This window comes from Penicillium psychrosexuale (assembly GCF_028828465.1).
Source record: "Penicillium psychrosexuale strain IBT 29551 chromosome Unknown utg000004l, whole genome shotgun sequence".
NCBI classification, from domain to species: Eukaryota; Fungi; Ascomycota; class Eurotiomycetes; order Eurotiales; family Aspergillaceae; genus Penicillium; species Penicillium psychrosexuale.
Window position 1 is genome coordinate 6,870,517 of NW_026643189.1, and position 14,738 is coordinate 6,885,254.

Here is a 14,738-nt window from a genome sequence, read left to right on the forward strand (position 1 = left end):
AATGTAGCGTTTAGTAAGGGGAATCAACTCCGGCATTCTATGCCAGAAGTTGTATAAAAATAGATTCTTTGCTATTTTAGTTTTATTGTTTGACATTGCGTGACGTATTCCCAAGGAGCATGCGATTGTTTAAGTGAATCGTACGGTGTAGATGATGTTTCAGCATGGCTTAAAGGGATCGAATCATATACTGTCGTGATATGGTGCAAGAGAAGGAACTGTCTATCTAGCAAATAGAAAGAACATTTAATATCCAAGAAATCATAGAGTGATATCGATGTAAAAGAATATAAGAAAGGTGAAAGGCGGAAGATCGTCTTATGTAACGAATCCTCCATTCTTCACTGTTCAATTTAGGCTGCTTCCAACACATTATTACATATATCCCCTTTCCCTTTCTCTTCCCCTGACATCTTCTGACATCTTCTGATATCCCCTTGACACTTTCATATTCCCAAACCATGTAAAGCCTACACAATCATGGTGCTCTCGCTGCCAGTTCCCGGCTTCTCCAGATCCTCCACATCCCGCCCCGCCGATGGCACGCAATCCAACCGAAAGTCAGCCTCCGGTTCTGAAACCAGCTCCTCGTCCAGTCGCAATGCCCGGAAGCCATCTCTAGGACAGACTGGCTCCTCTCCTCACAGCTACTCCATCACCCTCGAAGCGCTACGAAATAACCCTTTTGGCAGTACCTCCCGATCCCGCGGCCCCGTCCAATTCTCGGCCCACGAAACAGAGGAACACAAGCGGGAACAGGAGGAACTCAATACGGCACTCGAGACTCTGGTTCGAATATTCCCTGACGTACAGATAGAGGTATTCCGCGAGCTGCTGCTACGCTTTGACGGACAGAGCCGGTTACAAGTGTGTGTGGAGGAGCTACTCAGGCATAAGAAGAAATGGGTTTCGGGGCGGTGGAATCTCCCGGAAGGAACCACGGAAGCCGAGGCAGAGGGAATCGCTCGCACAGTCCCTGGAGACGAAAACTTCCCTCGACAAGACGTTGGCAATGGCGGCCTGGTCCCCCCCGAGGAGCGGTTTCGGTTCGATGAATACAAGGCCGCTGTGCGGATGGCCATGACAAGAGAATATAATGGCCTGAATAAGAGTACAGTGGAGGCTGTCCTCGCTGAAGTGAACTTCAGCTATGCTCGGGCTCGACCGACGCTTCGGGATCTGTCGCGTCGGACATGGCGCGCGACATTCAACAGCATGTTCCCGTCTTTCAGGCGAAAGAAGGACCGTGAAGAACATCCGCTTCTGGCCTGGCATCGTGGAGCAGACGGGGAGCTTGTTCCTGTTCTGAAGGAGACCGGGTGCAGCGAGCTGGATGCAGAGCTTCACGAGATGTTGTTAGCCCCGCTGCTGCGACAGAAGCGCGAAGAGCAGCATGATAAGGATTTCCGATTTGCCTCAGAGTTGAATGCGAAGGAAGCGCAAGAACTTAATGCCCTTTATGAATGCGAGTGTTGTTTCGCGGACGTGACATTTGAGCAGATTGCGACATGTTCAACCAACACTCATATCATTTGCTACCACTGCATCCAAAGAACCGTATACGAAGCACTATTTGGGCAGGGCTGGGGCAAGTCTGTCGATTTAGAGCGCTCTACTTTGAAGTGTCTTGCGCCGTTGTCCATCGGGTCGTGCGAGGGATGTCTTCATCCGGAGATCGTCAAGCAGGCAATTCTTCTCGACACGGCTGGCTTCGAGACATATCGCAAATTCGAGGATCGGCTCTCCTCTGAGGCGCTTATGAAGTCTCAGCTGAAGCTCGTTAGATGTCCATTCTGCTCCTATGCCGAAATCGACCCAGTCTACCACCCTTCGTCCCATGGTGTCCGCTGGCGGTTCCGTCGTGACGGTGGCATTATTCCTACGATTTTGATGACCCTTCTTCTCCTGGATCTTATCCCATTACTCGTAATCCCTGTTCTCATTCTGCTTCTTTTGGACCCGGCCACCGTAACAGCGGTCTTCGGAAATGCCATTCGCAACCTCTGTCTCAAGATCCGACCTAAACGATTCACATGTGCCAACCCCTCCTGCTCACGCACCAGCTGTATGACATGCCAGAAATCGTGGCGAGACCCACATGTGTGTCATGAGCCGTTACTCCTGGACTTGCGCGCTACCGTCGAGGCTGCCCGCACCGCCGCCGTGAAACGCACCTGTCCCCGCTGCTGCCTCTCATTCGTCAAATCTTCAGGCTGCAATAAACTCACCTGCGTCTGTGGCTACTCCATGTGCTACTTATGCCGCAAGGCACTAGGTCCACCTGTACGAACACCCGCGCCTGCCCGTGCCTTCCGCGGGTTCGATGCCTTCGATGGCCCGGGCGATATACCCGATGATACCTTTGACGAACAGGTAGTAGGCAACATGTCCGAGGATGACGAATTCGAAGAACCAGAAGGCTACAAACACTTCTGCGAGCACTTCCGCATCAACCCAGGGTCCCGCTGCACCGAATGTACCAAATGCAATCTATATCAAGCAGAAGACGAGGAAGCGGTCGCCCGCCGCGCAGGCGAGAAAGCCGAGCGTGAATGGCGGATCAGACAAGGTGATTCCGGTACCAGCAACCCAACTTCGACAGCTGGGTTCCGCAACGTGAACCATGATCTCTCGGCAGGGGCCGATGGCCACTCCACGAATGGCCGCGCGACGGCTTCAATTTGGGACTTGCAGCTTACCTCTTCGACTAAGCCGTGGGCTTACTGGCTCAGTGATGTGTGGGCTGATGGACGGTGGAAACTCGAGGGTCAGGCTTTTGCGGACTGGATTGTGGAACGGGTCATCGAAGTTGACGATGTATGATCCCGGGTCTACGTTCGGCTACACCTTTGAGAATATTTTTTTTCTCTTTGCTTTTTATTTCGGGCTGCATCTTACAATAATGGCGCTTGGTTTTTTTTTTGGCTTTTCATCCCCCGGTACTCTATGCAGAGTATCTGGGGTGACGTGCGGTCAATCTTATTTGTTTGGAGGGTTTCGGACGGTATGATGATTGATGACACTCCCTACTTCTGTTTGATAATTGCGTGACTTCTTACTACCAAGATGTAGCGAGGACCCTTACTTTCTTTTTAATACAGATCTTGATTTTGAGACCAGTGTCTTCTACTCCTAATTGAATAAAGGTAAGCTGTCTTCTCTCTCTTCGGGTTTCAATATGTCAAGTCTTTGCTTCCAATTCCGAGGGATTTGTAATCAATCTTTTGCCAGTATAACTATCGCATCAAATGTGAAGTTATTCATTGCGGTATACACAAAATGCTTCATCCCCCAGGTATTTCAGGTATTCAGGTATTTCAGGTATTTTGCATCGGATCAGAGAGCCGCTGGTCCTCTTTCAGCCAGCCATGCTTGATCGCCTCGTCCTCGCAATGTATCATCGCCGTGAGGAAGCTCTAAAATCGTCGGTCATACTCCCGACACCAGTCGTCCAGGCCTTTAGGCCAGTATTCAGGCTTTTCGATCAGAAGCCACCAGGGTGGTGCGGAGGAAAATTCTACCGGGGCTGCCGATAGTAAATGGGCTTGTGCTATTATTAGCACTGAGATCATGCACGGCACACTATATTATTTCTATTGAAGTGAAAGGAACTGAAACAATGGTCTATATGCTTTTATCAGCCAAAGTCCCCATAGAGTGCTCCGGCTTTTCGTGAGCTCTCAGGCGATTAGACCTAGCTCTCTCTTTTTTCTTCGTCCAGCTCTCCATTGATTCGCTTTTTTCCTTCTTCCTTCAAAGCTTGATCATCGGCTCGGTTCAAACCAACCTGTGGCATCAACAAAGCAGCCAAAAAGAAAGCAAATGTCGCAAGGGATGCACCAACAATGAAAATGATACGGAAGCCCTTTTGATATGCCGGTGTCAGCACTTTACGGACATGCTCAGAATCCTCTGCAGATAACTTTGATAGATAGCTCTGTGGACTTGAGAGAAGAGAGCGGGACTGAGATTCGTCGAGATTGAGGACCGAGATGGACGACGAGACAATATTATTTCTATATTGGTCAACAAGAGAACCAAAAAACAGAATTGAAAGAATCCTTACATGATAGTTCCAGCGACGGCGAGACCGAGAGTACCGCCGAGGTTTCGTATGAAACTGCTCACGGTTAGCTCTATAAAATGACTGACATCACCATGGGTGCCACTCACTTCCTGAATGAGGTTATCACAGCCATATCCCGTCTTTCGACACCAGCTTGAACGGCAATGAGAGAGCTATAATGAATTAGTTTAATTCATTGGACTAGGATAGGAAGTTACATACGGCTGCAGAGTATTTCCAACCCCGACACCAGTCAGGATGCCATACCCAATCTGCTTTCCCAACCCCGAATGCTGATCGAGTGTCGAGAAAAGCCCAAGACCAACAGCCCAGATAATCCATCCAAAAAGGATGCATTCACGGTAGCGACCGACCCAGTGTACAACAAGACCAGAACCTGTACTGCTGATAGCTGTGAATGAAGTCAGCATAGCAACGCAACCAAGAAGAAGAGGACTCATACTTTGCATGAGGGTAATAGGGAGCAGCATTGCAGCCGCTTTTACCGTCGAATATCCAAATACCAGCTGATAGAAGGTGGGAATATAGTAGATTTGCACCAAAAAGTTCCACCCGTTGATGAACATGGTCAAACATGCGCCATTCACAATCCTACCCTGGAAGATATGCATAGGAACCAACGGTGTCGAGGTACCCTTCCACTGCCACGCAATAAAGGCAAGAGAGATGGCGAACCCAACGACCAGAGTCGCAATAACATGCGCTGAGTTCCATTCATACTCACCACCACCCCAAGTCAAACCAAGCAGCAAGACCGAAGTTCCCCCGAGAGCAAGAAGGGCACCAAAGAAATCAATTGCCTTCAGCTTAACTTTCCAGTTGCCAGTAACTTTCCGAAGGGGCATAAAGAAAAAAACAGCCAGCGTAGTTAATGCAGTGAGAGGTAGATTCAAGCGGAAGATCCATCGCCACGAGTCTTGTGAAATGGAGGCTAGTGCACCTCCAATGATAGGGCCAATGCCATTGGCAATAGCAACAACGGCACCTAGAATACCTTGATATTTTCCTCGTTCACGAAGAGGAACAACGTCGCTGACGATCATTTGTGCGACTGTCATGAGACCACCGCCACCAACTCCAGTGAAAGCACGGAAGACAATCAATTGCGTGGCTGTCTGCGCAAGGGAAGCTGCCAATGACCCGAAGAAAAAAATGGCCAGGCCGACGAAGAGCACAAGCTTGCGAGACCAGATGTCGGATAGCTTTCCATATAATAGTTGGAAACATGTTGATGTTCTGTGTCACGAGTTTTAGTTTGACTGATTAGTATCGTGAATGCAAGAGAAAAAAGAATACTCACACGAAGTAACCGCCCGAAATCCAGGAGGTCTGGTCGCTGGCTCCCAATTCATTTCCTATGATAGATAAACTGGCCGCCAGCGTCGTCTGGTCCATCAATGCCAGAAGGTCAACGCTAGAACATGCCAGGAAGATCTAGGGGATGTCATTAATTGGGCCATATATTGCTTGTTACTGTATCTACTAACCGTGATGATTGTGCGCTTAGGCACGTAATTAGTTTGTTCGTTGAAGGTGACATTAGTCCCATTCTTCTCAACCGCAACAGCCTCTGTTGAGTTTGAATTTTCGAGTACCCCTGTCATGGCGTATTGATATCATGAAGGGATAGAAAGTAAACAGCCCAGATATGCGGTAAAAAGAGAGAAAGCAAAAAAGAGAAGAGCCCAAGCGGACTAATCAATTCCATCTATTCACATTCGTCATTCACCGATTCATTGATCAGCGTTTAGTTTGAGCACCTTGACAGAAGATCTGCGCATTAAAGTTGGCAAAACTTCTCAAACACCCTCAAGATACCCGCCCCTTTATACCATGTACCTCGGAATACCGGAATATTTTCAGCTGATAGAAACTAAAGGTGAGGACCTGTGTGATCATTGAATCAATTCTAGAGGACCTTGTCAGACTTTATGACATGTGAGAAATCAGATTCAAGAACTGCAAGGTACGACGTCAAGAATACCAGAGCATGACGCAGCCACAGTACGAATTATTCCGTTTTCAACCATTCTATATCCAATTCCTGTGACAAAGAGGCTTACCTTCATCCGTACAGAGAGTCGGATCTACACTTGGGCCGTGTCAATATCCCCGAGATCGCTCATGCGATTTCCTTGTTCATCATAGTAGCAAATCTCCAAGACTTCAGCGTCCATTTATGGCATTTGACCCTCATATTAGTCGACTCAGTAGTGGAGTACGAGTAGATCTTACTCACTACCTCTTGGACGCCAAGGAAGACGCAACAGGATGGAGGGGAGGGGCAAAGGATGGACGCTGTAGAATTTATCCTGTATAATTGCCCAGAGTGACCCGGGATTTTCTTCCCTTATATCTGCTTTCGTCACTCGAGAAGATTGTATGCTACTCGACTAGTATCAGCATCTATATCTCGCACCAAGTGTGTTTCAACAAGATGATCAATTCTTCCGAGAAAATAACCAATATGAACGAGCACAATGTATACTTCGGCATTGACTCGTTGAAGAAGTACTTCGATCCGGACTGTCAGCCTCCTTTGCCCCTTGTAGAGCTGCCACCTCATTTGAATCCTTATCACCAAGATGGGGTACGGATATATGCCAAAATGATGACCATGCATCCGACTAACAACGTCAAGGCAATGCCAGGTGAGAAATTCCCGAGAGAACACCGAGCATCAATTGTAAACTAACACGAGACCAGCATTGAACATGCTGGAATCTAGTGTTGTGCCTGGCGAGACGAACCGGATCATCGAATACAGCTCCGGATCAACTGTGATTTCGATGTCAATGGTCGCCCGAGTCATGCACGGAGTAAATGACACCCGGGCCTTCCTGAGCAACAAAACCAGCGATGCAAAGCTGAAACTGATGCAATTCTTCGGTCTCGACATTACCTTGTTCGGTGGACCATCTCAACCAGAGCCATTGGACGAACGAGGTGGCATTCAAAATGCCCGAAGAATGGCCCTGGAGTCAGAAACGATTGTCAACCCCAATCAATACGAAAACAACAACAACTGGCAGTCCCATATCCGATGGACCGGTCCACAGATCTTCAAGCAGCTGCCTGAAATAAACGTTCTCTGCGCTGGTATGGGAACATCTGGTACCATGACCGGTCTGGGGACTTATTTCAAAGACGTAAAGCCATCTGTCTACCGACTTGGTGTTTGTACAGCCCCTGGTGACCGGGTACCTGGTCCCAGATCATATGCTCTAATGCGCCCTGTTGAGTTTCCCTGGAGAGCAGCCGTGGATACCATCGAAGAAGTTGGATCGGCCGAGTCCTATACTCTCTCTCTAAACCTATGCCGAGAAGGATTGGTCTGTGGTCCATCATCCGGGTTCAACCTTCAAGGTCTCTTTCAGACGTTGGCAAAGCGCAAGGCTGCGGGAACTCTATCTGAACTCGCAGGGCCAGATGGTACAACCCACTGCGTCTTCCTCTGCTGCGACCTACCATATCAGTACATCGACGAGTACTTCCAAAAGCTAGGCAAGGAGCAATTTCACCCAATCCGAAACGAGGTAAATACCCCCTATATGACGTGTTGGCGTCTTAACGAGTCTTGGAAATAGAACAAGAGCTGACCTATTTACTATTTACCAGCGCCTGACAAAAGTTGACCTGCACCGATATGACGAGAGCTGGGAGCGGGATGCGTTAGATGTCTTACCGCAATTTTATGGATCACCGCGATCGCTTGCGCAAAGCCTATTGAGCGAGATTGTCCTCAAGCCGCAGAATCACGTTCTGGACCTGCGCCAAAAAGATGATTTCCACGCGTGGCACCTCCCCGGATCGATACATCTGCCATTGTCTAGTGTTCGACCTCACAGCCCGTCACCGTTCTCGGATCCAGGTGTTCTGGAGGCACAATGGGCGGAGCTGGAGAAGATCTTCAATGATGACGTCTTCGTCTCAGATCTGAGACGGCATCAAATACTCGTGGTATGCTACGATGGGGATTCGGCACGCGTGGCTACTAGCGTTCTTCGGGCGAAAGGCCTCGAAGCAGACAGCGTGCGTGGAGGCCACCGTGCGCTGAGGATGTATGGAATCGGGAATGAGAGCCCGATCTCCATTGCGAAGGGGCCTATTAAGGCTACTGTTTCTGTGGCAGCGGTTCCCCTTGAACAGAGAACCTGAGACTCAGGACCGTAGCGCAATCGACTGGGAAAATGCGGAATGTAGGGTTGGATATGCCATGTGAAGCGCTAGTCCCGATGCAGACATCTTGTACCTCGTTTTTCCCCCTTCTTTTCTTGTTTTCTTGGTCTTGTTTTCGATTACTTCATCGATTTGGTTCATTGTTTGGCGCATACTACCCTATGACTCTTTCAATGAGAATATTGTTTTGACTCCTTTCTACATCTTCCCATGCGTAAGAGACCAGTGTCCACCTTGTCTCTCCGCATTCGTTGAATAGCTCGCATTTGAGAGAATCCCGGAATATTCGGAAGACATGCAAGGATATGCATGATGTATGATATTTGACGAGGGGTGCTGACCCCCACACGGTGTCAGATGTCAGATCCAATTTATATCAAGCGCAAATGTGCTCTAGTCCAATTAGCCTGTGATATTCCAACCAACCACGAGTCTCTGAATGATTCCAGGCCCCATATCTCTATGAAATGTGCTCAATTGTGAGCAGATCCCCTCGGGTGATCTCCGGGAATAACTGAAATGACTAGAATGTTCATTCAAAACCCCTCGACAGGTACAAGGAGAATAAAGGAGATATCCCGTTTTCGGTTCCGCCACCACCCAAAAACAAACTTGCTCCAGATCTGCCGATCATACCTTATGTATTCCATGATATCTGTATTTCCTTGACCATACGTTGTAGGTATTGGTATCACTTATTTTCGGTCACACAAAATGATGGACATGAAGATGGCCGAGGGCACACCCTGGCTCGATCAGCCGGTGATGCTTCATTCGTCTCGCGCCGACAAATGCAAGCTGACCGAGTCTCAATGTCTCTATCGCAACTATCACTGGCGATACTGGTATGCACCTTCTTCCGAGTCACCTCCATGTATGTGTGCTTATCGGAAATCTGTTCTAGGTACCAAGCCGACCATGTTTACGCATTGAACACCGTCTACTTCATGTGTGCGGTGATTGGAGTGTTCGCGATCTCGAACTTGCTTGTACGATTCGCTCCAGATAGAGTGAAACGGACCAGACCATGGCGCATGTTCACCTCTGCCTCACGATACCTTTCTTATCGTGGATATCGATTGCCTGCGCTGCGATATTGGTCTCCAGCATTAGGGGTGGTGATTCTAGGCGCTGTAGGCGCTGTCTTCTTCTTCGGTGGGTGTCTTGGACTTGCGAGGATGTGACGGGGATGGTGGTTGACTTTTTTATAGCGATGACACTCGGCCCGCAACCTTATTACTGGCCAACAGATGCTTCTTATGGAAGCAGTCCTCCGATTGCGACTCGATCGGGCTGGATGGCTCTTGCGCTGCTTCCATTTGTACTGTGGGTGTTGGATTCGGAGCATACAAGTCGGTTGCTGACCTTCTTTCAGGGCGCTGAGCACGAAAGCTAACATGATCTCTGGCGTGACCGGTATTCCGCATGAGAAACTTCAAGTGTTTCACCACTGGACTAGCTATGCGATGTTTGTGTTGGCCTTGATTCACACCTTCCCTTTTATCATATATCATATCTGGAAGGGGGATATGATGTATCAGTGGAAGACAAGTGTCGTTTACTGGACAGGGGTTGCTGCTCTCATCTCACAGACATATCTAACCCTCATGTCTTTTCCATTTATTCGGTAGGATCACACCTACCTAGCTTGACTACTGGAAGACTAACTCTTTCACAGCAATCGATTCTACGAATTCTTCAAAGCCACGCACATCTTCGTGGCGGTGGTATTTGTCGTGTTTTTCTTCCTTCACTGCGATTTCCGGCTCTCTTCTTGGTAGGTTCGACTGCAATAAGCCCCATGATGACCTCGCATTAACATATATCAGGGACTACTTCATAGCCTCAGGCGTGATCTATTTCTTAAGCATCATAGCCAGTCACATCCGTACCTATCTAATGCACGGGATCCACAACGCAACCCTCGAACTCGTCCCTAGCGGTCTTGTCCGCGTTGCAGTCCCATCAATCATCAAATGGACACCAGGCCAGCACGTATTCGTGCGCTTCCTCACATCAGATTTACACCTACTCACCGCCCACCCCTTCACCATCTCCTCCGCATGTCGCAATCCAGACGAAATAGGAAAAGCCTCAGAACTAGTATTCTACATCAAAATCCGCAGCGGTGTCACTGGACGCCTTGGAGCAATGGCATCTAAGAATCCAGGATGCACGAAGAAGATATTAATGGAGGGACCATATGGCGGCGTCAGCGAACCTCACATGGCGCAATTCGACACGATTTTAGTGATAGCCGGCGGCTCGGGAGGCGTGTTTTCACTAGCCATGGTAGACGAAGCACTCCGGCTGACGGGGATAAACGCACCGGCAAGCGAGAAACGAGCACTGTCCCGCCGGAACCTCCAAGTCGTCTACTCGACGCGCGACCACGCTATGGCAGATTGGTACATCGATGAGATCAAATCACGGCTGTCTGAGTCGGACATGTTATCCGCGGAGTCGGACAACGGATTCGAGACTGCGGTATCTGTGCACATAACTGACCCGCAGGGATTGGGAATTTCTTCTGCTTCGGAATCTGACGATGTTAAGAGCACGTTTGGTAAGGTGCCGCCGGCTGAGATTACCACTGCGGGGAGTTTCAGTTTGAATGTTCACCGCAATGCTCGGCCTGATATTCCTGGTTTGGTTGCGCGCACTGTTGCCATGGCACATGTTCAAGGGACACATCTTCAGAAGAAGCAGCGGGTTGGGATTTTGGTTTGTGGTCCTGCTTCTATGCTACATGATACTCGGAATGCGGCGGCTTTGGCGCAGGCCAGGGTGTTTGGAGGTGAAATTGAGGAATTGTATTTGCATTCCGAGCCTTTCGTGTAAGTCTTTGGTTTCCTTGCTATATTTTGACGATTGGCTAACTGGTTTCTACAGGTGGTGAGTGCTATTTGATACAGAGTAGCATCTGCTGGATTGATCTTACTCTTTCTCTTCTCTTCTACCAGTTTATTTATTGCTTCCAATTACATATGTTTCCATCTAAGACCTATGATTTGCTGCAACCAAAAAGAATCGCATAATTATCTCAGAAAAGGAGCAATATCCAAAGAAATCCAATTTATTAACGGCCAAGACCCTCTAAACCAGTCTAGAGCCCGAGTCTATATAAATCCTAGGTTAATACACGGAAATGTAAGTATGAACTAAATAGTACAGAAAGATATAAGAACAATCACCGGCCAGATATAAAACAAAGTCTGGGGATATGAAACACCGGGGCCAAAGCCCAAAAGAACAAAGACGCCGAACATTGATCCCATAAGGCTGAGTGGAGAGACGAGAAAAAACGTGAGACCAAAGATCAACCAAGAAATGCAAATCTAAACATTAAACAAAATCAAAATGAAGAGATCGTCAGGTCATTAGCCCATCAAAATCCTACCTTCCACGCTTGTCACAAGGATGAACATATTTTCTTCCTCTTTGGATCCTTGAGATCCAATCAATGCCAGATCACTCTCCTCTCTCGATTCTTCTCATCAACGAATCCCTCATCCGCACATTGACCACACCACCAACACCGTATGCAGGAACAATCTTGCCCATGCGCGCAAAACAACTAGGCACATAATCGCGACGAATTCGCGCCAAACGGTCTGTCCAGTGCAGGCCACCGGCCGGCTGTCGGTTATACAGATCCAAGCCGAGGAGATGCATGGGTGTACTAGCGAACTGCATAGCAGCGGGGCAGGCAAATTGCGCGATGCTGGATTTCATTGTTGGGCTTGAAGCGAGGAAGTCTGGGACTGAAGGGGCGATGAGGGCGGGGATATTGAAAGAAGCCCAGATTGTGATGCTGTCGCGGAGACAGAACAGGCCGTAGGAGACTTTTGGTATCTGGAGGGTCGGTGCTATGGGTGCAGAGGGAGCGCGTGGTGCGCGCAGAGCGGAGCTGTACTTCTGCGCGACTGGATTTGTATTTACGGTGACGTTTCCAGTTGGCGATTCGGAGGGAGGAGAGGCGCCGAACATTTTGGCGAAGCGCGCGTCTTTGTAGACGCAGATTGTCATGTTGACTATCGTTGTTGCGAAGAACTTGGGGAGGCCTGTGTCAATAACGTTATAGGGCTGATGGTGTGTTGTTGATCGGAGGGTGTCGATTGCGTTTGCTGTGAGGTAGGTTGAGGTGTACAGGGTGTAGATGAGGATGAATGGAGTGCTGAAGAAGAAGCCGCAAGGTCGAGCGACCATCGATCGGAGCCCATTGTTGATCGTTTGGCGGATCGGGAAGCCTTTCGAAGCTTTTTCCATAATTGCACTAGAGGGATTAGTCTTCTTTTCGGTAATAGCACCTAAGAACTATCGTAAGTCACTTACCGATCAATGATGGTGATCAATGGGCAGGTCAGCGCACCCGCTGTTGCTGCACTAGCGACATCGACACCGATTCGCTTGCCCAGGTCCTTGGTATTCCATGTTGAAGCTGTGGAGCGTTTGCTTGGTGCTTGTCCTTGACATTCCTGACCCTGTTCCGTTACTGTGGCCATTGTAAATATTGTATCTTGTACAACAGCATCCCGATTCGTGCTCATGTAGTATAGACGAGAGACAAGTTATGCATTGAGTAAAACTGTACATATGATAAGGTCAAATGAGACAAAATGAATTACGAATAAGATCTGGGGGAAGATTTATATCTATCGTTGATCTCCCCCAGTTTCGGACGACAATGAACCGGCCGCGGTCCGGCGCCGACCCTCCGATGCCGGCCTAGCTTGTCGGCTAAACGCTGTTCCGTTTTATGCAGGCAAGTGTGTGTATATCATTGTTTTTGTGTACATTGCCAAGATAGATACAATGAACTATAGGTTTGCTTCATTATACTCTGACTCTTATTTTAAAATCTCCCAACGCCATATACCAAGATCTTAACTACATATCTAGCGAGCTACAATACCATCCATAGTGACATGGACCGCTCCAGCTTGAACCAACTGAGATAAAGGTTAGCAGAAATTCGATTTATGCAGGGGACACATAATACATACCGCTCGTTGCAAGTCATCAATCAAGTCATCCACATCCTCAATACCAACACACAACCGGATCAAGTCTTCAGGGAAAGCGCGCTCCGCCCGTGTCTTCGCATCAATGCTGGCATGGCTCATACGACACGGCATACTGATCAGACTGTTGACACAGCCAAAGCTGACACTGATAGCCCAGATCTTGGCGCTCTCCACAATGCGCTCGCTAATGGCCGTGTCACCGGTCTCGAACGAGAGCACAGCACCGGCGCCCCGCGCCATGGACTTGTGGAGTTCATATTGCGGGTGGGACCGCAGACCGGGGTAGCGCACCTTGAAGCCAAGGGACTCAAGGAACTCGGCAATGCGCTGGGCATTGCTCTGTTGTTGTTCCATGCGGACCTTCAACGTCTTCACGCCACGCAGCAGCAGCCAAGAGTCGAACGGTGACAAGCCACATCCTGATGCGTTGATCGGGAAGTATAGGCGTTCTCCGAGCTGCAGGTCGTTCACGGCAATGACACCGGCCATCAGGTCGTGGTGGCCGGAGAGGTATTTGGTACCACTCTCGTAGACTACATCGGCACCGAAGTCTAGTGGGTTTAAAAGAAGGGGAGACATCATAGTGTTGTCCACAGAGACAATGCAGGCTGGATTGGCTTCGTGCGCGGCGGTAGCAATTTTTCCGATATCGACGATCTTGATCAGCGGGTTTGTGGGTGTCTCGAGCAGCACCATGGTTGTCTTCGAGCTCAGAACCTCCTGGACCTTCTCAACCTGTGTGGTATCGACGTGGTGCACGATGATTCCGCCGTTGGTCGAGAGGAACTTAAGCAGACGGTTGGTGCCGCCGTAGAGGTCGTCACCAGTGACCACCTCGTCACCGGGGCGGAGAAGTCTTGTGATCACGTCCAAGGCTGCCATACCGGAGGTCACCACCAGGGCGCGCCGTGCCGACATGATCTTGGCCAAGTGACGCTCAAGATGTGTGCGAGTGGGGTTGCCGGACCGTGTATAGTCATACTCTCCACCGCCGGCGTTGGAGGTTTGCTTGAAGGTAGCACTCTATGTGATTATAATCAGCATTTATGTCCAATTGGAAGTAATATTCTATCACCGGGTGTGGATGTACCTGATAGATAGGAACGCTGCTGGCATTGTATTGGTCACTGCCCTCGGTGAAGACCAGTTCGGTGGCGATATTGTACCGGCGACCGGTATGAGGGCTGGACGGGGCAGGGGAAGGTGGAAGGTCATTGCCTGACAGGTCAACCTGAGGGAAACCCTTCTTTACACCGCTGGATGACCCCGAGGCGGCATTGGGAATTCCGGATCCTGACGCCGACATCGTTGTAGCGGGGCAGAAAGACGGGAGAGAGAGTGTGTGTGTATATTGAGGGTAGTTGAGGTGAATTGAAAGCAAACAAGACTCAAAAGATGCGAATATGCCAGAAGAGAAAGGGGGAATAGGAACAAAAATCAAAAAG

General features: G+C 49.1%; 7 protein-coding genes across 7 annotated transcripts; 3 read left to right on the forward strand and 4 right to left on the reverse strand.

Moving 5' to 3' along the window:
- Positions 1–480: 480 nt before the first annotated feature.
- N7518_008443 (E3 ubiquitin-protein ligase) lies at positions 481–2,823 on the forward strand (the record flags this gene model as incomplete). The annotated part of the gene is made up of 1 exon (XM_057189370.1): positions 481–2,823. One exon carries the CDS (start codon positions 481–483, stop codon positions 2,821–2,823), a length of 2,343 nt encoding a protein of 780 aa, XP_057041073.1.
- A 494-nt stretch (positions 2,824–3,317) lies between these two features.
- On the reverse strand, positions 3,318–3,572 carry N7518_008444 (kinase-like domain-containing protein; the record flags this gene model as incomplete). Its single annotated transcript, XM_057189371.1, has 2 exons — positions 3,318–3,414; positions 3,436–3,572. 2 exons carry the CDS (start codon positions 3,570–3,572, stop codon positions 3,318–3,320), a joined length of 234 nt encoding a protein of 77 aa, XP_057041074.1.
- Positions 3,573–3,694: 122 nt separating this feature from the next.
- Positions 3,695–5,691, reverse strand: N7518_008445 (MDR family MFS transporter; the record flags this gene model as incomplete). Its single annotated transcript, XM_057189372.1, has 7 exons — positions 3,695–4,016; positions 4,067–4,120; positions 4,174–4,239; positions 4,289–4,478; positions 4,530–5,323; positions 5,388–5,521; positions 5,575–5,691. The coding sequence occupies 7 exons, from the start codon at positions 5,689–5,691 to the stop codon at positions 3,695–3,697; spliced, it is 1,677 nt and encodes a 558-aa protein (XP_057041075.1).
- Positions 5,692–6,524: 833 nt separating this feature from the next.
- Positions 6,525–8,245, forward strand: N7518_008446 (putative cysteine synthase B; the record flags this gene model as incomplete). Its single annotated transcript, XM_057189373.1, has 3 exons — positions 6,525–6,738; positions 6,794–7,623; positions 7,706–8,245. The coding sequence occupies 3 exons, from the start codon at positions 6,525–6,527 to the stop codon at positions 8,243–8,245; spliced, it is 1,584 nt and encodes a 527-aa protein (XP_057041076.1).
- A 735-nt stretch (positions 8,246–8,980) lies between these two features.
- N7518_008447 (ferric reductase family protein) lies at positions 8,981–11,165 on the forward strand (the record flags this gene model as incomplete). The annotated part of the gene is made up of 7 exons (XM_057189374.1): positions 8,981–9,111; positions 9,171–9,421; positions 9,478–9,592; positions 9,642–9,893; positions 9,945–10,043; positions 10,096–11,103; positions 11,159–11,165. The coding sequence occupies 7 exons, from the start codon at positions 8,981–8,983 to the stop codon at positions 11,163–11,165; spliced, it is 1,863 nt and encodes a 620-aa protein (XP_057041077.1).
- Positions 11,166–11,737: 572 nt separating this feature from the next.
- Positions 11,738–12,771, reverse strand: N7518_008448 (uncharacterized protein; the record flags this gene model as incomplete). Its single annotated transcript, XM_057189375.1, has 2 exons — positions 11,738–12,542; positions 12,602–12,771. The coding sequence occupies 2 exons, from the start codon at positions 12,769–12,771 to the stop codon at positions 11,738–11,740; spliced, it is 975 nt and encodes a 324-aa protein (XP_057041078.1).
- A 393-nt stretch (positions 12,772–13,164) lies between these two features.
- Positions 13,165–14,599, reverse strand: N7518_008449 (cystathionine beta-lyase STR3; the record flags this gene model as incomplete). The annotated part of the gene is made up of 3 exons (XM_057189376.1): positions 13,165–13,218; positions 13,273–14,316; positions 14,384–14,599. The coding sequence occupies 3 exons, from the start codon at positions 14,597–14,599 to the stop codon at positions 13,165–13,167; spliced, it is 1,314 nt and encodes a 437-aa protein (XP_057041079.1).
- Between the last annotated feature and the right edge of the window lie 139 nt (positions 14,600–14,738).